General features: G+C 50.0%; 2 protein-coding genes across 4 annotated transcripts in view; one reads left to right on the top strand and one right to left on the bottom strand.

The window, feature by feature from the left end:
• Positions 1–1305, bottom strand: part of Rpl22 (ribosomal protein L22) — a 15106-nt gene extending 13801 nt beyond the window's left edge. Inside the window, exon 1 of one of the 3 annotated variants that reach the window (XM_045150850.1) lies at positions 1279–1305. In XM_045150850.1, coding sequence (XP_045006785.1) covers positions 1279–1290 — 12 coding nt within the window. In that variant the 5' untranslated portion in view covers positions 1291–1305. Of the gene's footprint in view, positions 1–419; positions 441–751; positions 879–1278 lie in introns of those variants that run through there. The other 2 variants (XM_045150849.1, XM_045150852.1) reach the window with 2 other exon arrangements.
• On the top strand, positions 1289–23940 carry Rnf207 (ring finger protein 207). Its single transcript, XM_004657402.2, has 19 exons — positions 1289–1571; positions 11419–11471; positions 12072–12262; positions 12835–12967; positions 14611–14755; positions 14864–14945; positions 15018–15093; positions 15184–15309; positions 15666–15712; positions 16086–16158; positions 16248–16316; positions 16972–17040; positions 17124–17221; positions 17948–18134; positions 18245–18430; positions 18662–18713; positions 18992–19109; positions 21607–21687; positions 23008–23940. The coding sequence occupies exons 1-19, from the start codon at positions 1289–1291 to the stop codon at positions 23129–23131; spliced, it is 2193 nt and encodes a 730-aa protein (XP_004657459.2). The 3' UTR covers positions 23132–23940.
• Positions 23941–24167: the final 227 nt, after the last annotated feature.

Below are 24167 nucleotides of genomic sequence, written 5' to 3' on the forward strand. Positions count from 1 at the left end.
ATAAAGTCTGAAGCACAAAATGGTACATGCATCTAGAGTTCCTTTGTAGCAGCTGGAAGCCCTGGCATGCCCATTCTCTTAAGTCTCTTCATCTCTGCTTACATATAACAAATAATTCTTGAAAAGACAGAGTACACCCTATGATGTTCGTTTCTTTACTCCTGCAAAGGACAAGTTAATTTTCTCCCTTGAGAGTCTCGACAACTTTAAAAATGTTATTATGGGGCTGGAGGGATGGCTTAGCAGTTAAAGTGTTTGCCTGCAAAGCCAAAGGACACTAGTTTGATTCCCCAAGACCCACGTTAGCCAGATGCACAAGAGAGCACAGTGGCTGGAGGCCTTAGCACGCCCATTCTTTCCCCCTCCTTCGTTCTGTCAAATAAATAATAAAATATGAAAATTTCATTATACAGTCTTACCTGCATCATTCACTTTATTAGTTTTATGGAGTTTTTTTCTTCCCCCAAGAACAAACCTCACCTCCATTCCATTATGCTTAAGACTATCCAAACCCTGTATTAAACTATTACAGTGTTTTTTGGCGGTTTTCTTTTACACACTTTACAGTTCTCAGTAACACTCAAAACTAATGCTTTAAATCTAGCACGGGAACCAAGGTTCAACCCACAGTGACCCTGAAAGCACCCAAACGCACAGAAGCATCTAAAGCAACCGGAAACGTAAGCCAAGGCCCAAGCAAATAAAAAGTACCATCGAAAACAAGAAACCCGCAAGAACCAAGTAGACTGACATGAGGGCGCTTGCAGAGTCCAGCATGCCCACGGAATCGCGGCCACAACCCAACACCAGAACGGATCTGTACAGCTGTACCCTGACAAAAACTTCGAAAGCAGGCCACTCTCTGGCGGACCATTCCACCCTACCAGCCAAGGGAGTCCAATGCGCGTTTCCCCAGGACCGCAGGTCGCGTTTTCCTTCCCCGCCCCTCGCCCCGGTCATCATCAGGCCTGGCCTCCAAAGAGTCCACGAGGCCAAACCTGCAGCCCCAGGCCTCAGCCTGCCCCGCAGGTCCCGAGCAGGAAGGCTGATGTGCGGCCTCCCAGATCTCCCGGATCTCCCGCTCGGCCCCGGGCCGCGGCCTCCTCCGCCCACAACGTGCTAAGACCCAGCGGCTGCCTCAACCCACTCCGTCCGGCCTGCCAGTCCACCTCAGCCGGACACTGCAGGACGCCGTCCCCCCGCGAGCCGAGGCCGGAGCCGGCCCGCCAGGCCCACGTGCGCTCCGGGAGCCCAGGCCTCACGCGGAGCCATACTAACCACAGGCGCCATGGCGGCAGCGGAGGCAGAAAGGGAGGAGTGTGCACTGCGCAGACGCAAAGAGCCCACATCGCGCAGGGCACGAAGGGGCCAGGCAGTACGAATCGCTCGGCCCCGCCTCGCGATCGCTACTTCCCGTCCACGGAAATGCGATAAGATAGGGCAGCGATTGGTTTTCCCGGAATGCAAAGTCCATCCTCTCCACGGTGTGGAGGGTTACCGGGAGAGGAAGGAGGCCTTGGCGGACCGTCCCACTGCCAATGATCGGAGGGAGACTGGGAGAGCTCAAAGGAGTTGGTTTTGTTTTTGAAAGGAAATACTAAAGAAGGAAGCTACCTAAATTGGGAACTATTAGCGAGCGGATTGGAAAGAAGAGCCACTAACTAGGGGAGATGGGAAAAAAAATTTTTTTTTAATTTGAGAAAGAAAGAAACAGAAAAAGGAAGAGAGAATGAGCGCACAAGGGCCTCCAGCCACTGCAAACAAACACCAGACACGTGCGCCACCTTGCGCAGCTGGTTTATGTGGGTCCTGGGTAATCTAACCTGGGTCCTTTGGCTTTGCAGGCAAGCTCAGTAAACGCTAAGGCATCTCTCCAGCCCAGAAATCCCTTTTTTGCCACGGAGAAATTTAGAGCAGAAATCCACGGGCTGCCAATGTCGCTCAGTTGGTAGGAGGGTTTCCCCAGCAAGTGTGAAGACCTGAGTTCGATAACCAGCACAGCATTAAAACTGGGTTTGCCGGGCGTGGTGGCACACGCCTTTAATCCCAACACTCGGGAGGCAGAGGTAGGAGGATCGTTGTGAGTTCAAGGCCACCCTGACAATACAGAGTGAATTCCAGGTCAGCCTGGGCTAGAGTGAGACCCTGCCTTAGAAAACTTAAAAAAAAAAAACTGGGCTCATGTCCCTAATCCCAGCCCTTAGGAGGTGGAACAGAAAAATCATAAATTCAGGGCCAGCTTCTGATACACAGGGAGCTTGAGGCCAGCCTGCGGTGCATGAGAATGGTACTGTGGTTTACGCCTATAATCCAACCACAGAAGGCTGCAGGAGGAATCTCGGGAATGCCAGGCTAGCCATAAGTACATAGAGAAACCCTGTATCAAAAGAAAAAAAAAAAAAAAAAGCAAGGTGTGGTGGCGCATGGCTTTAATCCCAGCACTTGGGAGGCATAGGTAGGAAGACAGCCATGAGTTCCAGGCCACCCCGGTACTACATAATGAATTTTATTTATTTATTTGAGAGAGAGAGAGAGAGAATGGGCATGCCAAGGCTTCCAACCACTGCAAACAAATCCCAGAAGCATGTGCCACCTTGTGCATCTGATTTAAAATATTTTATTTATTTTAAAGATAGAGAACAGAGAAAGTGTGGCAGAAAGAAAGAATGTGCATGCCAGGGCCTCTAGCCACTGCAAATGAACTAGATGCATGAGCCACCATGTGCATCTGGCTTTATGTGGGTACTGGGGAATCGAACCTTGGTCATTTTTGGCTTGGCAGGCAAGTGCCTTAACCACTAAGCCATCTTTCTAACCCGTGCATCTGATTTATATGGGTGCTGGGTAATAGAACCTGGTCCTTAGACTTCACAGGCAAGCTCCTTAACCACTAAGCCATCACTTCAGCCCGGGATGTGGCTTTTAATGCTGAGTGTCATGGCCTGAGATCTACATTTCAGAAAAGCTCCCAGCAGATGCTGATGCTACTGGTCCAAGGGCCACATGTGGAATAATCTGAGTATTCCTCCCTAGAGCCCACTGACTTCTTTTCACCTGCCTTATGTCCCTAGGGAGTTCTCGGCTCCTCCATTACCATCCCTTGCTACGCTCTACTCCTGTTTAGGGCTTCAATATCTACCTAGCAAAAGCCCAGGCTTAATTTATAATCTTGGAGTAAACATACCAGGCTAATTAAATTGGTGTCAGTGTACCAGGCCAGCTGACTATGCTCCAAAACCTCTTACTGTTTTGTTTTGTTGGGTGAGACAGGGCCTCACTCTATAGCCCAGACTGGCCTGGAGCTCACTAAATTCATGGCAACCCTCCCCTCCATCTGTCTCCCAAGTTCCAGGATTACAGGCATTGAGCCACCACACCTGGCTGCCACCTGCTATTTTTGACTGCAGTGCCGAGGTGTGGGCTTTGGCAGTTGCTCTCAGTGAGGTCCTAGATGAGGGAACTTTGCCTCTTGTTTGTTGTGTTGTTTCTTTGTCCTGTCAGTGGCAGCTGGAACAGTCCAGAAGCCACAGTGGAATCCACTTTACAGCATCTCCAACAAATGCAAGAGTAGCTCCATTTTTGTTCTCAAAGCCCCCGCCAGGCAGCACACCCTATCAGACTTGAGTCTCAGCTCCCCAGAGGGTCTACATGGTAATAACACAGAGGAATGTGTGGAATATTCTGGAAGTGGCTTTCTGCAGTTGCTATTGGAAGTTTTGTCATTGTTTTATTTTATTTTATTTTTAAAGGGAGAGAATTGGCACACCAAGGATTCAGCCACTGAAATCGAATTCCAGACGCTTGTGCCCACCTAGTGGGCATGTGCAACCTTGCACTTGCGTCACCTTTGTGCATCTGGCTTACTTGGCATCTGGAGAGAGAGAGAGCATGGGTCCTTAGGCTTCTCAGGCAAGCGGCCTTAACTACTAAGCCATCTCTCCAAACTGTTGTTTTATTTATTCATTATTTATTTGCATGTGTTAGTGTGTGTGTGTGTGTGTGTGTGTGTGTTTATACACTGGTGCCATTTGCTGCTACAAATGAACTCTGTACCCATACAGCACTTTATATCTGGCTTTACATGGGTGCTGGAGAATGAAACCCAAGCCAGCAGACTTTGTAAGCTAATGCAAACTGCTGAACCATCTCCACAGCCCTGTTTTTGTTCCTGACTGACCTGGGAATTGCTTTGTACACCAGTCTGGCTTCTAAATTACAGGAATCCTCCTACCTCTGCCTCGAGTATTAAGATTACAAATATTCACCACTCTACCCGGCATGTTACTGTTTTGTGCTTATTTTGTTATTGTTGTTGTTGTTGTTTTGGTTTGGTTTAGTTTTGTTTCTTCCAGATAGGGTCTCCCTCTAGTTCAGGCTGACCTGAAATTCACTATGTAGTCTCAGTGTAGCCTCAAACTCATGGTGAATCCCTACCTCTGACTTGGGAGTGCTGGGATTAAAGGCCAATGCCACCACACCCAGCTGAAAAAAAATTTTCAAGCAATCCTTTATATCAAATTCTCTCTGGTTAAAACTACAGACAGGAATCAGGGTGTGGTGGCACACACTTAATCCCAGCATTCAGGAGCCAGAGGTGGAAGGATCGCGATGAGTTCAAGGCCACCCTGAAACTACATAGTGAATTCTAGGTCAGCCTGGACTAAAGTGAAACCTAGAGCAAGACCTTACCTCGAACCCCCCCCACACAAAAAAAAAACTATAGACAGTGCCTGGAGAGATGGCTTAGCGGTTAAGGCACTTGCTGGCAAAGCCAAAGAACCCAGGTTTGATTCCTCAGTAGCCATGTAAAGCCAAATGAACAAGATGCCACATGCATTTGGAGTTCATTTGCACTGGTGTGCCCACTCTATCTGTCTGTCTGTCTCTTTCTGTCATTCTCAAATAAATAGGGTCTCCAGCCACTTCAAACGAACTCCAGATACATGTACCACTTTGTACATCTGACTTTACATAGGTACTGAGGAATCTAACTCAGGTTGCAGGCAAGTACGGTAACTGCTAAGCTGTCTCTTCAGCCCAATAAAAATATTTTTTTAAAAACTATACATGGGGAGCTGGAGAGATGGCTTACTGTTTAAAGCACTTGCCTGCAAACCCTAAGGACCCAAGTTAGATTCCCCAATATCCACATAAGCCAGATGCACAAGGTGATATATGCATCTGGAGTTCATCTGCAGTGGCTGGAGGCCCTGACACACTCATTCTCTCCCTCTCTCTCCCCCCCCCCTCACCTCCTTCTCCCTTAAATATATATGAAAAAAATTCCTGAATCTATTGGGGCTGCAGAGATGGCTTAGTGGTTAAGGTGTTTGCCTGCAAAGCCAAGGATCCTGGTTTGACTCTCCAGGACCCACATAAGCCATATGCACAAGAGAGCGCATGTATCTGGAGTTTGTCTGCAGTGGCTGGAGGCCTTGGCGTGCCCATTCTCTCGCTCTCTCCCCCTCCCTCTTTCCCTCTCTCAAATAAAAAAATAAAATAAAACTATACATGAGGGGACAATTCTCTAATTTTTTTGTTTGTTTGTTTTTGTTTTTGTTTTTTGAGGTAAGGTCTCACTCTACCTCAGGCTGACCTGAAATTCATCATGTAGTCTCAGGGTGGCCTCAAACTCATGGCAATCCTCCTCCAAGTGCAAGGATCAGGCTGGAGAGATGAGTTGGCTGTTAAGCGCTTTCCTGTGAAGACTAAGGACCCTGGTTCAAGACTAGATTCCCCAGGACCCATGTAAGCCAGATACACAAGATGGTGCATGCATCTGGAGTTTGCTTGCAGTGGCTGGAAGCCCTTGCACACCCATTCTCTCTCTCTTCACCTGCCTGTTTTTCTCTCTCTCTCACTCTCAAATAAATAAATAAAAATAAAACCAACCCAAGTGTGAGGATTCAAGGCATGTGCCACCACACCTGGCTTTCAAATGAAATACTTTAAAATTGAAATAAATAAAAATCAGGCTAGAGAGATGGCTTAATGGTTAAGGCACTTGCCTGCAAAGCCTAAGGACCCAAGTTCTACTGCACATAAGCCAGATGCACATAGGGTCACATGTGACCAGAGTTTGTTTACAGTGGCTAGAGGCCCTGGGTCACCCCTTCCTTTCTCTCTCTCAATAAATAATAAAATAAAATAAAGATAAAACACTATACATGGGACTGGGGAGATGGTTCAGTGGTTAAGGTGCTCATTGGCAATGCCTATTGGCCCAGGTTCAATTCCCCCATAACTACATAAAACAAGATTTACAAAATAGTGTATGTGTCTGGTTTGTTTGCAGTGGCTGGAGGCCTTGGCACACCCATGCACTTAAATAAATAAATAAATATTTTTTAGTTGGTCATGGTGGTGCCTTTAATCCCAGTACTTGGGAGGCAGAGGTAGAAGGATCACTGTGGCTTTGAGGCCAGCCTGGGATGATGAGTGAGTTCCAGGTCAGCCTGGGCTAGACTGAGATCCTACCTCAGAAAAAAAAAATTACATATATGTGGGCTGGAGAATGGCTTAGTGGTTAAGGTACTTGCCTGTAAAGCCTAAGGGCCTACGTGTGATTCCCCAGAACTCACGTAAGCCAGATGCACAAGGTGGTGCATGCTTCTGGATTTGGTTTGCAGTGGCTAGAGGCTCTAGCATGCTCATTCTCTCACTCTTTCTCTGTCCTTTCTCTCTCTGTCTCAAAATAAATTAATAAAATATTTTTTAAAAATTATACGTGTACAGTCAGGTGTGTTGGCACACGCCTTAATCCCAACACACAGGAGGCAGAGGTAGGAGGATCACTGTGAGTTTGAAGCCACTTTGAGACTACATAGTGAATTCCACGTCAGCCTGAGCCAGAGTGAGACTCTATCTTGAAAAGCCAAAAAAAGAAAAATTATATGTATGTATGTATGTGCATATATATATATATATGGGCATTTTTTTACAAGCTCCAGACACATGTGCCACTTTGTGCATCTGACTTTATGTGGGCACTGGGGAATCAAACCTGGGTCCTTTGGCTTTGCAAGCAAGCGCCCTAACCACTAAGCCAGCTATCTCCGCAGCCCCTATACATCTTTTTATTTGTTTGTTTTGGTTTTTTAATGTAGGGTCTCACTCTAGCTCAGGCTGACCACTATGTAGTATCAGGGCGATCCTCTTATCTCTGCCTCCCAAGTGCTGGGATTAAAGGCATGTGCCACCATGCCATGACCCTATGCATCCTTTTAACTACAAACAAAAGCCTGTCATGGTGGGTCACATCTACAATCACAGCACTCAGGAGCATGAGGCTGGAGGATATCCATAAGTTTAAGGCCAACCTGATTTACATAGTGAGTTTCAGACCAGCTGGGGGCTACATAACAAGATCCCGTGTCAAAATATATAAATGAACCAGGCGTAGTGGTGCATGCCTTTAATCCCAACACTCAGGAGGCAGAGGTAGGAGAATTTCCATGAGTTTGAGGCCATTCTGAGACGACATAGTGAATTCCAGGTCAGCCAGAGCTAGAGCAAGACCCTACTTCAAAAAAACTAAATAAATAAGGGGCTGGAGAAGTGGCTCCATGGTTAAGGTACTTGCCTGCAAAGCCTAACAACCTGGGTTCAGTTCCCCAGTAGCCACGTAAAGCCAGAGGGACAAAGTAACATTTGCATCTGGAATTCCTTTGCAGTGGCTGGAGGCCCTGGTGAGCTCATTCTCTCTGTCTCTCTTCTCTCTATCTCTGTCTGCTTGCAAATAAATAAAAACAAATAAATAAACCAGCATGGTGGCCCATGCCTTTAATCTTAGCACTTGGGAGGCAGAGGTAGAAGGATCGCTGTGAGTTAGAGGCCAGCCTCAGACTACAGAGTGAGTTCTAGGTCAGCCTGGGCTACAGTGAAACCCTACCTCAAAAAAACAAAAACAATGGGGCTGGAGAGATGGCTCGGTGATTAAGGCTTTTACCTCCAAAGCCTTAGGACCTGGGTTCAATTCCCCAGTACCCACATAAAGCCGGAAGCACAAAGTAGCACATGCATATGGAGTTCTTTTGCAGTGGCTTGAGCCCTGCTGCACCCATTTTTTCTTTTCTTTCTGCACTTGCATATAAAAAAATGAAACAAAATAATAAATAAGAGAGAAAGACAGAGAGCTGGGTGTGATAGCTCATGTCTATAATCCCAGCACTTGGTAGGCTGAAGTAGGAGGATTGTTGTGAAGTTCACAGTCACCCTGGGCTACAGAGAGTTCCAGGTCAGCCTAAACTTGAGTGATACTTTGCTTTGAAAGGAAGAAAAGAGAGAGAAGGAAGAGAGAAGAAAAGAGAAGAAAAAGGAAAGGAAAATTATAGACAGCATCTAATTTAGGAAAGTCCAACAGATGATTTTTCAGGCAAAAGCCTGGCTTGCAGAGCACCAACAGACTAGCCACCTGTCCAATACACTAATGAAAGACACAAGTTTTGTTTTTTTATTTTAATTTTTTTATTATTGATAACTTCCATAATTATAGACAATAAGCCATGATAATTCCCCCCCTCATTTGTTTTTTAAGAAGATGAGAGCCTTTAATTTAATTTATTTTTAAAATATTTTATTTTTATTTATTTATTTGACAGAGAAAGGAGAGGAGCCAGAGAGAGAATGGGCACGCTAGGGCTTCCAGCCACTGCAAACAAACTCCAGACGTGTGCGCCCCCTTGTGCATCTGGCTAACCTGGGTCCTGGAGAATCGAACCTGAATCCTTTGGCTTTGCAGGTAAACACCTTAACCACTAAGCTATCCCTCCAGCCCCAATTTTGTTTTTACTTATTCATTGAGAGAGAGAAAATGGGTGTGCCAGAGCCTTCAGCCACTGCAAATGAATTTCAGACGGATGTGCCACCATTATACATCTGGCTTACATGGGTTCTGGGGAGTTGAACTTTGGTCCTTAAACTTCACAGGCAAGCACCTAAACCACTAAGCTATCTCTCCAGACCAAAAGACACAAGTATTGAAGGACAGAGCAAGGAGACTACATCAATTTGGACACATTGGGAAGAACAGATAAAGGACTCATTGACTGCAAGTCTGCCTTCAAGGGGCCAACAGGAAAAAGGAAGCAGGAGGGGGCTGAGGGGTTGCCCAGTGGACACAGCAGGTGATTTTGGTCAGACCAGCATCTGTTCTGGCTGACCAGTATCTCAGCTCTGGTTCTGCAAGGGGCTCTGGGAAAATTACTCCCCTCACTACTTCAGCAAAGCAGTCCCAGCAGTCCTGCTCCAGGGTTCAGCCTCACCATAATGGGTCATTGCTGTCATTTAAGAGGTGCTCCATCCTTTAAGACTCACTGTTGCTTCTGATTAGTTTTGGTCCCTTGTTATAAAGATGTTTATTGATCAGATTGTCTGTTTCTGGAATCCAAGATAATTGCAGAATCAGTGACTCGAGAGGGAAATGTTACAAAACAGAACATAGAGTTGGGCCTGGTGGCACTCACCTTTAATCCCAGCACTCAGGAAGCAGAGGTAGGAGAATTACTGTGAAGTGTCCTCTGGGACACTACAGAGAGAGTTCCAGGACAGTGTGAGCTAAAGTGAAACCCTACCTTTAAAGAAAAAAAAAAAAAAAAAAGGCTGGAGAGATGGCTTAGCAGTTAAGGCATTTGCCTGCAAAGCTTAAGGACCCAGGTTCACTTCTCCAGGTCCCACATAAGCCAGATGCACACGGTGGCACATGCATCTAGAGTTCATTTGCAGTGGGTAGAGGTCCTGGTGTGTCCATTCTCTCTCTCTCTCTCTCTTTCTCTCTCTCTCAGAAAAATGAAATATTATTTAAAAAGAAAGAAGGAAAAGAGAAACAGCCAGGACCAGGTATGGTGGCACATGTCTTTAATCCCAGCACTTGGGAGGCTGAGGTAGAAGGATCACTGTGAGTTCAGGGCAGTCTGGAACTGCATAGTAAATTCCAGGTCAGTCGGGGCTAGAGTGAGACCCTACCTTAGAGAAATCCCCTCCCCCCCCCCACAAAAAAAGAAAGAAAGAAAGAAAGGAAGGAAGAAAGGAAGGAAGGAAGGAAGGAAGGAAGAAACAGCTATGCATGGTGGCACATGTCTTTAATCCCAGCACTTGGGAGGCAGAGGTAGGAAGATTGCTGAGTTCAAGGCCAGCCTGGAACTGCAGAATGAGTTCCATGTCAGTCAACTTGGGCTAGAGTGAGACCCTACATCAAAAAAAGGTGGGGGTGGGCTGGAGAGATGGCTTAGCTGTTAAGGTGCTTCCTTACAAAGCCAAAGGACCCAAGCTTCATTACTAGTACCCACATAAAGCCAGATGCACAAGGTGGAACATGTGTCTGGAGTTTGTTTGCAATGGCTAGAGGTCCTGGCATGCCCATTCTCTCTCTTTCTCTCTGTCTCTCATTTAAAAAAGCCAGATGCTCCATGTGGCACATGTGTCTGGAGTGTGTTTGTAGTGGCTGGAGGCCTTGGCACACCAATTCTGTCTCACTTGTTTGCTCTCATTCTCTCTCTCTCATAAAAAAAAAAAAAAAATCCAGAAAAATTTATTTTTAAAACAGAAAAAGAGAAAAGGCAATTTCTCCATGAGTAATAACACTTGCTATGCAAGCATGAGGGCTGAAAAGGGCCTAAGACTGCCCAAGTTCGGTTCCGGAGATGTCGTGGCCATGCGTGTCTGCAACTACAGTCCTGAAGAGGGGAATTGAGCAGGGAGTGGGGAATTGCGGGACTCACTGACAGAAAAAAATGGCAGCTCTGAGTTGAGGAACTCAGTCTCAAGAAATTACTCAGTGGGGAGGAAATATGATGGAGAATGGAATTTCAAAGGGGAAATGGGGGGGGAGTTACCATGGGATTTTTTTTTTATAATCATGGAAAATGCTAATAAAATTTTTTTTAAAAAAGAAATTACTCAGATGAGCAATAGAGGAAGCTACTGAAATTCTCCCCTGGCCTCTGCACTTGTACACACGGGATGCGTGTATCTGCATGCACACATATATGCAAACACCACACACACACACATCACATCACACAGCACAAACTGGATGTGGAGAATGTCCATCTAGAAAAGGAGAGAACCCAGGAGAGAGGGAACACTGGCTGCCACTATCCTCCTTCACAACCTCTGGCCCAACTCCACGGACATGGAGCCTCCCCAGCCTCCCACCCAATTCCATAGGCATTAGGGCTTCTCATGGCCCTGAGTCCAGGAGTTGCACATGCACACTAGCTCTTCTTTCCCCCAGCTCTGAGTCTCTGACAAGTCAAACAAGTTGGCTGAGAGCCACAAATACTTGTAAGAGGTCTGGCACCCCAAAGCCTGCCCCTTCCCACAGTGCTGGAATATTTGTGAAGAACCTGTGGTTCTCTGAGGCCTCTAATTGGCCAAGAAGGATGTGGGGCTGTGAAGACCTATTCTCTTTATACCCAGGTCTGGAACCAGAGAGCAGATCTAGCCAGATGGGCCCTGCTCTCAAAGACCAGGTAACCAGGTGTCTTTGGCCCCTTCTGTGTCCAGCTTCTGCAGCTCTGGGCTCTGCCATCTCTAACAGTATCCAGTGGCACATCAGATCCTCACTCGGCACAGCCGTGTCTAGCTAGGCTCCTTACCTCTGCTTTGGGGCGTGGAGTGGCCCAGACCACTGCACGCTGGCAGAGGAACAGGAGTTCAGTCGGGGTCCCATCACGCTGCAAGGCAGCACTCCTCCGAGGAAGGTGGACAAGAGCATCGCCAGCGGTCACCCAGAGGACACGGGGTGGGGGAGGGAGAGAGAGAGGGAGGGAACGTGGGAGAAATGAGGGCGGGGATGAAGCTCTGCCCAACCCCACAGCCTGACTGCATAGCCTGTCACTCTTTGGCAGTGACACAGTGGGGGATCACAGCTGGACCGTGAAGAGAGGCTGGGGACGAGTAGTAGCCAGGTCCCTCACCAGCCCTCCCTTCCCATTCCAAAGCCACTGGCCATAGGAGCTCACGCGTCCCGGGCAAGTTAGGGAGGAGTCTGGTGGCACAGCAGTGTCGGAGGGAGCCTCAGTTTTCCACCAAGCCCTCCGGCCGTGGACCTGCATTGTCCCTCTTGGCAGATGTCTGGAGCCATCTTCGTGCCTCTGGAGGGCCCAGGAGCCCTGGACTCCGTGAGTGGCCACCCCCTCGTGTGCCCACTGTGTCACGCGCAGTACGAGCGCCCGTGCCTGCTGGACTGCTTTCACAATTTCTGTACTGACTGCCTGCGTGGCCAGGCCACTGAAGGCCTCCTGACTTGCCCGCTGTGCCAGTGAGTGCCCTTAACCCAGGGAGGGTGGAGGGTGGCTTCTCCTGGTGGGAAACCAAAGGGCAGCTTGTGATGCTGGGAGATGTGTAGTCAGTGTCCAATGCATAAATTTCCAGGTCCTACCATGTTTGGAGGTCAAGTTAACTGAGGGTGGAAATGGCTATTGTCCTACCAAGACTTCTCAGGGGAAAAAAAAAAAAGTCAGGAGACAAAGGCGGGGCAGGAGAATGGGTCAGGATACTTCCAGTAGCTCCCAGGAAGGCAGGGGAGCTGCACATATTCCAGAAACTTTAGGCTGTCATAACTGTTAAATTGGCTCAAGGTTCTAGGGGTGACCCTAAGTACAGTGAAGAGGACCCTCTGGAGTGACTTGGCTTATCATACCACAGAAGGACAGGATGGCAAGGGTAGAGGCCCCCCAGGCAAGGCCGGATGCTATATTTATAGCGGATCTCAGGCCTGTAGCAGACCCCACCACTCTGACACTGCTATTTTTAGCTATGGCATGGAATGTGAAGGGTAAGGGGGTGAGCCTCCTACAAGAGTTCCAGATCTTGGCTGCAGCCTCTCCACAGGCACCAAACCGTGGTGAAGAGTCCCAGTGGGCTCCCACCCGTGGACCGGCTGCTACAGTTCCTGGTGGACAGCTCTGGGGACAGCGTGGAGGCCGTGCACTGTGCCAACTGTGACCTGGAGTGCAGCAAGCAGGCAGGGGGTGGTGGTGGGAGGGAGGGGAGGGGTGCTAGGTTGCATGGTCCCCCATGTTTGCAGCATGCTCCCACATACCCTGAGAAGATAATCCATCATGCACTCCCCCAGCCCGTTCCCCTGGGCACCTTGAACTCCAACCTTGGGCCATCATACATACAAATGGTGATACTGCCAGGCGTGTTGGCGCACGCCTTTAATCCCAGCACTTGGGAGGCAGAGGTAGGAGGATCGCTGTGAGTTCGAGGCCACCCTGAGACTCCTTAGTGAATTCCAGAATTCCAGGTCAGCCTGGGCTACAGTGAGACTCTACCTCAAAAAACCAAAAAAAAAAAAAAACCAAAATAAAACCCCCAAATGGTGATACTAAGATTCAGAACAAGTGGCTTGAGAGACCAGGCTGAGCCCATTCGATTTGGGTAGTTGTCATGGGAGCAGTGGATCCCTTTATAGATCTGGTGGGGTGGGAGGATAACTCTTGATGACCCCTTCTACTTAAACACATGCAAGGAGCTAAAGGACCTGGCTAAGCAAGGACAGAACAGAACTGGGGAGAGAGCGCCCTGGGAGCTGAAGGGAAGGCTTTTTACCCTTCGGTAAAGGCCTCTGGAGGCTGGATGACCCTGCAAGAGAAAAAGCCCCGCCCTCAAGGAACACAATCCCTGGGGCATGCTGGGAGAGAACTGAGAAACCTAATCCAGAGGTAGAGACAGCAGGGGAGGGAACAGAGGAAGGGGGACCTCTGAGGAAATGCCCTGACTTCCGATGGCAGGAGTGGAGGGTTGTTCTGTCACGGCCATGGCTAAAGGGTCACTGTCAGGTCTCTCAGCCCTAGGTTTGGGCTAGGGGAGGGATCCTAGCTGCCCTCCTCTCTCCCACAGACAGCCAAGGACCTCTGGGGTTTGGAAGGAGTCAAGCGGTTTTCTCCCCTACACTGCATTGTCTCCCAACAGGGCTGCTGGCGCTCACGCTCCTTGCTGTCAAGCCCTGAGATGGCCAACTTCTATGCTGGGCCAGTCCTGTTAGGGAGGGAGGCAAGAGTTGGGGAGACTCACATAGTCCAGGTCCATGAACTCAGCCTTGTCTGTCAAGCTGAAGAAAGATGACCACATTTGCCAAAGGAAATGATACCCATCTCCAGGGTGTGTGTACCACCATTTGACAATAGTGATTTCCAAGAAGGGCTTGAGAAGTTTCTTCTCACTACACACACACACACACACACACACACACCAAATGCTGTGCAGAACACTTCCTGCCCTTCAACATCCACCCATGAAACTGCCTCTAGCCCAGGCGGCTTTCTGCATGTACTTGCCTAGCTTCGCCTCTACCTCAGTGTCCTCGTTTGTAAACTGGGTATGTTAGAGCCAGCCAGTTATGATTGTGTTTCCCGGTGTGGTGGCGCACGTTTTTAGTCCCAGCACTTGGGAGGCAGAGGTAGGAGGATTACTGTTGAGTTCCAGATCAGCCTAGGCTACAGTGAAACCCTACCTGGGGGGGGGGGGGGGTGAGGGGACAAAAAACAGGTGGGGGACTGTGTTTAGCCCGTGCCTTCCCCGGGCTGGGTCTGATGCATTTCGTGACTCGCGGTGGCTGAGGTACCACCGTGGTAGGGCTCTGAGCCAGGGCTGTGCCCCCAGGAGGCTGAGACCACGTATTTCTGCAACACGTGCGGGCAGCCCCTGTGCGCGCGCTGCCGGGAAGAGACTCACCGCGCACGGATGTTCGCGCGCCACGACATCGTGGTCCTGGGCCAGCGCAGCCGCGATGTGATCCAAAAGTGCAGTAAGTGAGGCGCGCGGGGCCGGGCCGGGGTCGCGGCCAGGTTGGGGACCGGGCGGGGATGGCAGGGACCTACCGATTCACCATCGCCCCGCCCCATGTGCTCCACAGCACAGCATGCGGAGCCATACATCATGTTTTCCACCGACAAGAAGTCGCTGCTGTGTATCCGCTGCTTCCGGGACATGCATGGGTGGGTAGAGGTAGCCGACGGGGGAAGGGGTTGGGCACAAACAGATCTGGACTCACTAGCTGCTCTGGGCAGGGAGAGCCGGGCTCACTGCGTGGACCTGGAGTCCGCTTATGTGCAAGGCTGTGAGAGACTGGAGCAGGCGGTGCTGGTGAGTGTGGGTACCACAGACGAGCAGGTGGCCATGGGGAGGTGGAGGACCTGGGAGGAAGGTAAGGCTAAGGCCTCGCGCTGTGCCCAGGCGGTGAAAGCCCTGCAGACTGCCACCCGGGAGGCCATCGCGCTGCTGCAGGCCATGGTGGAGGAGGTGCGGCGCAGCGCTGCGGAGGAGGAAGCTGCCATCCACGCTCTCTTCGGTAGCATGCAGGTGAGGGCAAAGAGGGACCAGACGGTCACTGCCCAGCGCCCTCTCATGGACCTAACAGTGTAGCCCTGGAATTGAATTAACTTTTCCTATGAGTCAATCATAATTACCAGGAGAGCTCCAGAGGAGTGCCAGAGCCTCCCTTAGGCTGGTGTTGATGGTAGGGTCTAGGAAGACCCCACCTGGAAGGTGACATTTAACGTGCAGATACCCAGGCTCTCAGGCAGTGGGAAGCAGGAAGGCAGGCCTTGGCCATGCGGCCAGGGTTACATGTTCAGCAGGCTGCCTGCACCCACATCTCAGTGGGAGAAGGTGGGGCCAGGGGTGAGTGAGGGTCATCAGTAGGCTCTCTCCCCCAGGATAGACTGGCTGAGAGGAAAGTGCTACTTCTACAGGCTGTGCAGAGGTAAGTGTGACAAGTCTCTGTCCCCTGTCCTTGACCTTCATATACCCAGCTCAGAGCTTAGGCCTCTTGCACTGGGGCTGCCTCTGACTCAGATGGGTAGCAAGACACCCAGGTGGACAAGGAAAGCGCTATGAAGCTGGTAGGAAAGCTGAGTGTGCTGGTGTCCGCCTGCAATCCCAGCAGTTAGGAGGGAGTGGCAGGAGGATCAGGAGGAATATGGCAACCTTGAGGCCAACTTGGGCTACAGGAGACCCTGTCTCAAAACAAACAAACAAGCTGATGTGGAGATGGGACTGCAGATTCTGCAATCCTGGAGGTAGGGCAAGCATCTGTCACCATAGAGACCTGGCAGCCTTGCCTGCTCCTCTCCCAGCCAATACGAAGAGAAGGACAAGGCCTTCAAGGAGCAGCTTGCCCACTTGGCTGCCTTGCTGCCCACCCTGCAGGTAAGGGAGCAAGGGGTATGAGGCTGGGCTCTCCAGCCCAGAGCTCAAGCCTTCGAGCATTGCCTTCCTTCTCTGCTCGCCCCATGCAGGTTCACCTGGTCATCTGCTCTTCCTTCCTCAGCTTGGCCAGCAAAGCTGAGTTCCTGGATCTTGGCTACGTGAGTCTCCCCAGCTTACACAAGTTCTTCCTCCTCCACCTAGAGGCCCATCTCCCTGCAAAGAGGCTGCCACCTCAGGAGTTAGCAGCCTATCACCTGCAGGCAGGGTCAGGGGGCTCTGGGCTTGCCTTCCCTCCCTCTACAAACTCTTTTGAGGTCAGATGAATCTTTTTTTTTTTTTTTTTTTTTTTTTTTAGGTAGAGTCTCACTCTGGCACAGGCTGTCCTGGAACTCAGTTTGTAGTCCCAGACTGGTCTTGAACTCACAGGGGTTCTCCTACCTCTGCCTCCCAAGTGCTGGGATTAAAGGGGTGTACCATCATGCCTTTTGAAAAGGCAGTGAGAGGACTGGAGAGATGGCTTATTGGTTAAGGAGTTTGCCTGTGAAGCCTAAGGTCCAGGCTCAATTCAGTTCAGTATTCATGTAAGCCAAATGCACAAGGTGGAAGGGCAGTGAGCATGGGCCTCCACAGTGCAGTCAGTGTCTGCTGAAGAGCCACCTGCTTTCACAGGACAAGGGTGGTATCTGTACCAGTCCCAGGGGAGAGTAGGAGTCCCTAACAGACATAGGTAAAATGCCAAAGATAAGACTTGCCCCAACGTCTTCAGATCTTCATCTCCCCAATTCCTGGTCCTGAGCCCCTCCCCCATGGCAGGAGCTGATGGAGAGACTGCAGGGCATCGTCATGCGGCCACATCGCCTAAGGCCAGCTCAGAGCAGCAAGGTACTCAGGTGTGGGCAGTGGGGGGAGGGGCAGAGATAACCAGGTTGAAGAGATTGCTTCAATGACACTATACTGTCTCCTAGATTTCCAATGACTACCGTGCAGAGTTTGCGCACTGCCTGGAGCCACTGCTGCTGCTAGGACCTCGTAGGGCAGTGGCCACTGTGGATGGCATCAACATGTGAGCAGTGACTGAGGGAGGGCAGGCCCACACCGGTGCCCAGGGGACAAATCCTCCTAAGAAAAGCAGAACACTGTCTTTCCCTGCTTGGTCGCCAGCTCTTCCCACTCTCCACTGGTGTCTGGGCAGGAAGGCATGGGGCTGGAGGTGGGGTGACAGCTTTTCTGGAGGGCAACACTGTAAGTCTGCTCAGCAGTTCTTGGGGAACAGAAAGCCTGTGGCTGACAGACTGCGAGGAGCTTCGCCATGGGCAGCAGAGATACTTTGGAGCTGCCCCACCTCCTCTGCAGCCCCCTCAACCAGGCTGAGTTTGGCACTGTCTGGGGTGCCTAAAGCAGTTGGGCAATCCTCAGTCTCTGACCCAGTTGAAAGTCAGAGATCCAGAGGGGGTAGAAATGGGAAAACTGACACGTGTGCACCCGAAAACTCCTGAAACCACTTGTCAGTCCAAACCTCCTTTGTGCAACATGAGAAAGAGTGCACCCTGTACCCAGCCCATCCTGAGACTCCATGGGTATTTGGGCCCCACCCACACTGGATCCTTGAGGGAAGGACCTTTGACCCACTTCCCGTAGGTGTAGTCTTGCACGGCCCCAGCGATCCTAGGGATTCATCCCTACAGCTAGGTTGAAGGCACTGTGGAACTCTAACCAGCCAAAGGGATGTCTTGGAGGCTGGGAGACAAAGACCAGCGCCCTCCTCCACCCACACTAGTTTTCTTCCTAGGCTGGCAGGGGGCTCAGGCCCTAAGGTGCAGAAGCCATCCAGCTGCCCTTCCCCAGTGGGAAAGATGTCTGGGTCACCTGTCCAAAAACCTATGCTGCACCGGCCCATCAGCGCCAAAGTGCTGCTGGCAGAGGGGGAGGACACACCCTTCACAGAGCACTGTCGTCATTATGAAGACTCCTACAGGGTCAGGAGGCTGGGGACTTCTGGAGTGAAAGAGGCCCTACCCCTTCCTCGTGAAGATTCAGTTGTCCAGCCCTGTTTGGAACTCACCCCTCATTTGGCCTCTTCGATCAGGATCTGCAGGTGGGAGTGCAGAACTTGAAGGACCAGGTCCAGGAGTTGCACCGGGACCTCACCAAGCATCACTCACTCATCAAGGCTGAGATCATGGGGGACATCGTGCACAGGTCCCTGCAACTGGACGCGCAGATCGCCTCGGTGTATACCTCCGTGGAGGGCATGAGAACGGTCTTCCAGGAGGTAGCCCTACTCTAGCCCTTGCTGCAGTCATATGGCTACCTCCAAACAGGCAGGGGAGAAAGAGCCTGAGCCAATACCCCACCCAAACCCCCACATGGCAGATTTTGATACCTGGAGGCTTTGCTGCCAGAAACCACATGGGCCCAGCTGGCTGGTGGGACTAGAGCAGGTATGCCATCCGTGCTATTTCCTAGTCACTATCACATCCAGTGTGCCTCTCTTCTCTTGCAGATTTGGGAGGAATCCTACCAGCGAGTAGCTACTGAGCAGGAGATTTACGAAGGTCCCAGGGAATGGCTGCTCAGTACTAACCCATGTGCGAGGGAGAGAGCTCATGAGCCACTAACTGGGCACACAGCCCCATGCTCTACCCCGAGTTTGGCTTGGCCTTACACCTGCTAACTGGCCCCAGTGATGTTCAGGGAGGGGACTGTCCACACTGCAGACCATACCCTTTGGTCACAGTCAGTCATTAAACAGTTGGGATCTCTACATGGGGCCAGGCCCTTAAGAATAAGAGTCTGACACCGAGGCCCAACATGTCGGCCTTGGCTCCCACAGCCCAGCTCCATGACCTTCTCCAGCTGAAGCAAGAGAATGCCTACCTGACTACCCTCACTAAGCAGATCACACCCTATATCCGCTCCATTGCCAAGGTGAAGGAGCGGCTGGAGCCCAGGTGAGGCTAAGGGTGGTCTCAAGGCCTCGAGACACTTCAGAATGTGTGGGAAAGGTGCCATATATGCAGAAGGCCCCTTTCAGGAAGCCAGCAGGCCTAGTCTTGAGCATTCTGGGCAGACAGGCCAGGTGTTAGACACCTACAACATGGTGACAAGGGCTGGGGAGAAAGTCTCAGTGGACGCGCACTGCAAGCATAAGGACCTGAATTCAAGTCCCCAGGGCCTACACAAAAGGCCTGGTGTTGTGGCACACACCTGCCATTTCCCAGCGCTGGCGAGGAAGAGACAGGACATCCCTGGACTTTGTTGGCTAGTCTAGCTGAACAGGTGAGCTCTAGGTTCAGAAAGAGACCATCTCAACAGAAAAAGGCATGCTGGGCCTGGTGGCACACTTGGGAGGCAGAAGTAGGAGGATGGCTGTGAGCGAGACCCTGCCTCAACACAACAAAACAAAAAGGTGGAGAGGGCTGGAGTGATGGACTAGTGGCTAACGTGCTTGCCATGCAAGTCTGAGAGTCTGAGCTCAGATCCCCAGACCCCAAATAAAAGCCAGAAGCTGTGGCAGGCTTCTGTAATTCCAGTGCACCTACAGTAGTACTGACCTGAATGTTGTCCTCCGCACTCCACACATGCACTGAATGCATGCATGGGCACACACACACAAGGTAGCAAGTGGCTGAGGACACACCTCACCCTGATCTCTGGCCTCCACATGTGTGCACACATATGTGCAACCACGTAAGAATATATACACACATGCATACCACACAAACCAAAAAAAAAAAAAAAAAAAAAAGGTGACAGGCTATTAGTGATTGTGGACATGAACACGACTTTGAGGCAGAAAGACTGACATGTCTGGAGCTATCCTGGGCTACACACCTGTCTCAACAACAAAACAAAAAGCTACATGGTGCCAGTGAGTGAGTGGTCTGCTCTGAGAATGCTTCTAGGCACATGATAGCACTCTCTATCCCTCAGAAGAAACTTGGGAATGTCATAGGGGTCCTCTGAAGCTCCATCAGCACAACCAGGGGTTCCAGGCCCTTTGCACCATCCTCAGACACCCTAAGTGTCTTCATTCATTCATTTCCCCATGTTGGTGAGCCTCCTGCCTCAGCCTCCTGAGGGCTTGGACTAAAGATGTATGCTAGCACAACCAGCCTTTTTTTTAAATCTTAGGGCTGGAAAAAATGGCTCAGCAGTTAAGGTGCACGCCTGTGAAGCCTAAGGACCTAGGTTTGATTCCCCAGGTCCCATGTAAGCCAGATTCACATGATGGTGCATGCGTCTGAAGTTTGTAGTGTGGAGGCCCTGGTGCACCCATTCTCACTCTCTTTCTGTCTCTAATAAATAAGTAAATAAATCTTTAAAAAACATGATTTAAAAAAAAAATCTACTGGTGCTGGAGTGAGATGTCAAGTGTGTTGTGTAAACAATTGGCTGTTTCTTAATTCCAGAATGTTCCAGATTAAAAAGACACAAAATTGTGCTAAAAAAAAAAAAAAAATCTTCTTAGCCATGCGTCATGGCCCACACCTTTAATCCCAGCACTCGGGAGGCAGAGGTTGGAGGATCACTGTGAGTTCGAGGTCATCCTGAGACTCCATAGTGAATTCCAGGTCACCCTGAGCTAGAATGAGACCCTACCTCAAAAAGAAAAAAATCCTATTTGAGAATGTATGGACACACCAGGGTCTCTTGCTCCTGCAAATGAACTCTAGACACATGTACCAGTTTGTGCGACTTTATGGCTACTAGGGAACTGAACTTAGGCTGGCAGGTTTGCAAAGTGCCTTTAACCATTGACCCATCTCCCCAGGCCTCATTCTCTAACGGCTTTCACTTCCAACCCATCCCATATCCATGGGCTGAACTCATTTCAGTCTACCTGTTGTGAACCCTTTTATTACCCCAAATCCAAACTAGCAGAGCCACCCCTTCTGTGCCCCTCAGCATGCTACACATACGATTTTTTCAAAGCCTCAAATTACCACCATAACAGGGCCAGCAGCTCTCTGGGGTCCCTTACTGTCCCTCACAACCTGGTCACGATGGCTTTTCAGTTCCCAAAGAAGCTAGGATAACTCACAATTTGGGCTTCTGCCTGGAAGGTTCTTGCTTCAGACTGTTTCATGGACCCTGCTCAGTCAGGTCAGCAGAGGCTTCCTCTAACCACCCTGATGAAAGCAGATCTCATGCACTGTTACTCCACCCTGCCTGGCTCTACTGTGTCTCCTTTCCACCCTGAGGTGTCTCTCCTGAGCAGCCTGTGGTTTGTGAGAGCCAGGCCTGACTGCCCTGTGTTCGATCTCAGCAAGTGTTTATTGGCCCTGGCACACCACTGGACCTTACTGAACAGTCCAGAGCCAAGGGAGAAGTGTCTGATGGGATCTGGAGTGTTGGCTCCCATGTGGGTTTGGTGCCCTGTGAGCTTAAGGCACCAACGGTGGCTATGCTTCCATGAGCATCTGGCACCTGCTTCTTCTCACCCAGGCTTCAGGCACCTGTGGATGAACGAGCACAGAATCTGCCAAGCTTGTATGACGACAGCAGGAATGGTGAGACCCCAGCCAGGTAAAGCAAATCTTTCCAGCCTGAGAGTGGGTGAGTGACCTGATCTCAGAGACAAACACAACAAAGAAAGCTTGCGGGTTTTGTGACCCCTTTGGGTTTGGGATTGCCGCAAGTTTGAGGCCAACATGGGCTATGTAGTGAGGCTGTCTCTAAACAATAAATAAGTGTTAATGGCACACACCTGTAATCCCAGATTTAGGGAAGTGGAGGCAGATTGCCAGTTTAAGGCCAGTCTGGACTACATAGTAAATTCAAGGCCAGCTTGAGTTACAGAGCAAGACCATTAAAAAAATAATAAATAGCTGGGTGTGGTGGTGCACACCTTTAATCCCAGCACTCGGGAGGCAGAGGTAAGAGGATTGCCGGGAGTTCGAGGCCACCTTGAGAGTACATAGTTAATTCCAGGTCAGCCTGGGCCAGAGTAAGACCCTACCTCAAAAAAACAAATAATAATAATAATAATAATAATAATAAATAAATAAATAAAAATCAAGTGGCTGTGTAGATGGTTCAGCAGTCAAGTGCTTGCCACTTAAGCTTTGTGAGAACCTACTTAAAAGCACATGGGAGACAGAGATGGGAGAATCACTGTGAGTTAGAGGCCTACATAGTTAGAGACTACATAGTGAATTCCAGGTCAGCCTGGGCTAGCGTGAGACCCTACCTCAAAAAAAGCTGAGCATGGCTGCACATCTCTGTAACAAGTGTTCACAAGGGGGACAGCAAGACCAGAGAATCACAGGGCCTCACTGACTAATGGCATCTCTGGGTTGGAAAAGACCTTCTATCAAGGAAATAGTTGAACAGTAAGAGGGCACCCAAAGTTCTCCTCTAGCCTCTACATGCACATGCATGGCATGTGCACGGGCATACATGTTCATACACCACACACATGTGTGTATACACACACACACAAAATCAAGCCAAACCAAAATAAACAAAATGTTAGTCATAGGTGGGAAAGGCCTTGTTAGTTAGCTGGGAGAATCTAGAAGTTTGCTGAGCTGTTCAGAATTAGTATGGTTGAAGGCAGTACAGCTGGGTCCCACCCTTCTGTACAAGGCTCAGGTGCTTAGGGGAGCCTCAGGTTAAAAGCCCTTGTGATCCTGACCTGTTGATGTTGGAGCTTGAGCAGCTCAATGCCTCTCACTGGGTAATGTGGCAAGAAACCTCTCATGAGACACAGGAGTTTCTTTTCCTGAAGATGTGGTCACCACCAGTGCATTCCAGAAGCTTTCCACTGTGAAAGCTTAGGCCAAAGTGGACCTAGTGAAAGAAGCGGAGCAGAGCAGACGAGCTCACGTGAAACTGTCCCTTTAGGAATGATCCAGGGAGCATCACAGAGAGAGAGAAGACATCTGAGCCCAAAGCAAACAGCCGGGCCCTGAGCGGCCTCCCAGAAGAGCTTCCTCTGAAAAACCAAGACCATCTCAGACTCATGTAGAAAACGGGGATGGCCTTTGCTCACAGGGAGAGCAGCTAATTTAACAAGGGGGACGCAGGTGGTTGGGCTTCCACAAGCAGTGAGGCTGGCACACAAGCAAAGACTGTTCAAACTGTGGTTATTTCTTTAAAAGGTAACAATCGATCAACAGCAAATCCCAGAAACTGACGATCCAGCCTTCACCGCCCCTGTGCTCCCATGGCTGGAAGTCCCAGCCCTTCTCACAGTGCACAGGCTCAGGATGGGACACTTCAGCAAAGAGCAGGCATGCAGACCACAGCCACCAACTTGTTCAGCACCTGTATGGCAGGTCTCTGTGGGCTGGGCCCTGTGTTCAGGTGGCTTGAGGTCCTACCTGGCCAGGTGTTAAGTAACAAGATGTCAGCACTATGAAGTTCCTGCCCTATGTTGAAGGAATGTGGTCTCCTACAGTCCATTGCCCTACTATAGATCTGGTGGCACCCCAGAGCTCCACCCAATAAATTGAGTAGTGTCTCAGAAAAAGGCTCCTGTCACAGCAAGGGCAGAATTTCCAAAGCCCAAGGAAGGCCACTGGGCAGCCCTGTAGCAGAGGATCACACTACAGCCTGTCTCCCCAAATCACCATTACTCCCATGCTCCCTCAGCAGTTGGTTGGTAGCAAAGTACAGTATGGCAACTATCTTCTTCCATGTAGTTTTCTTCCTAGGAATTTCTTATTCCTATCTTGTAGCCTTCTTATTGGGAGGAACTTCATGCTTTAAAGGAAAAGCGATAAGACCTGAAAGGAGACCAGTCACATTTTAAGACAATACTGAGGCTGAACATGGTAACACATGCCTTTAATCCCAGCACTGGGGAAGCAGAGGTAAGAGGATGGCCAGCACATCAACAGATGTGTCAACCACACTGACGCTGCACCCCTGCACGGCTGTCTTAGAAGACAGAAGGAATTTATGATCCCAAAACATTAGAGGAAAGGATTCAGAAGGGAGTCAAGGAAGCTAAACACGTGCTCTCACATGGGTAGTTCTGGACTCTCCTTTCCCAGAAGTGC

The sequence above is a fragment of the Jaculus jaculus genome, chromosome 5, assembly GCF_020740685.1.
Source record: "Jaculus jaculus isolate mJacJac1 chromosome 5, mJacJac1.mat.Y.cur, whole genome shotgun sequence".
Taxonomy (NCBI): domain Eukaryota; kingdom Metazoa; phylum Chordata; class Mammalia; order Rodentia; family Dipodidae; genus Jaculus; species Jaculus jaculus.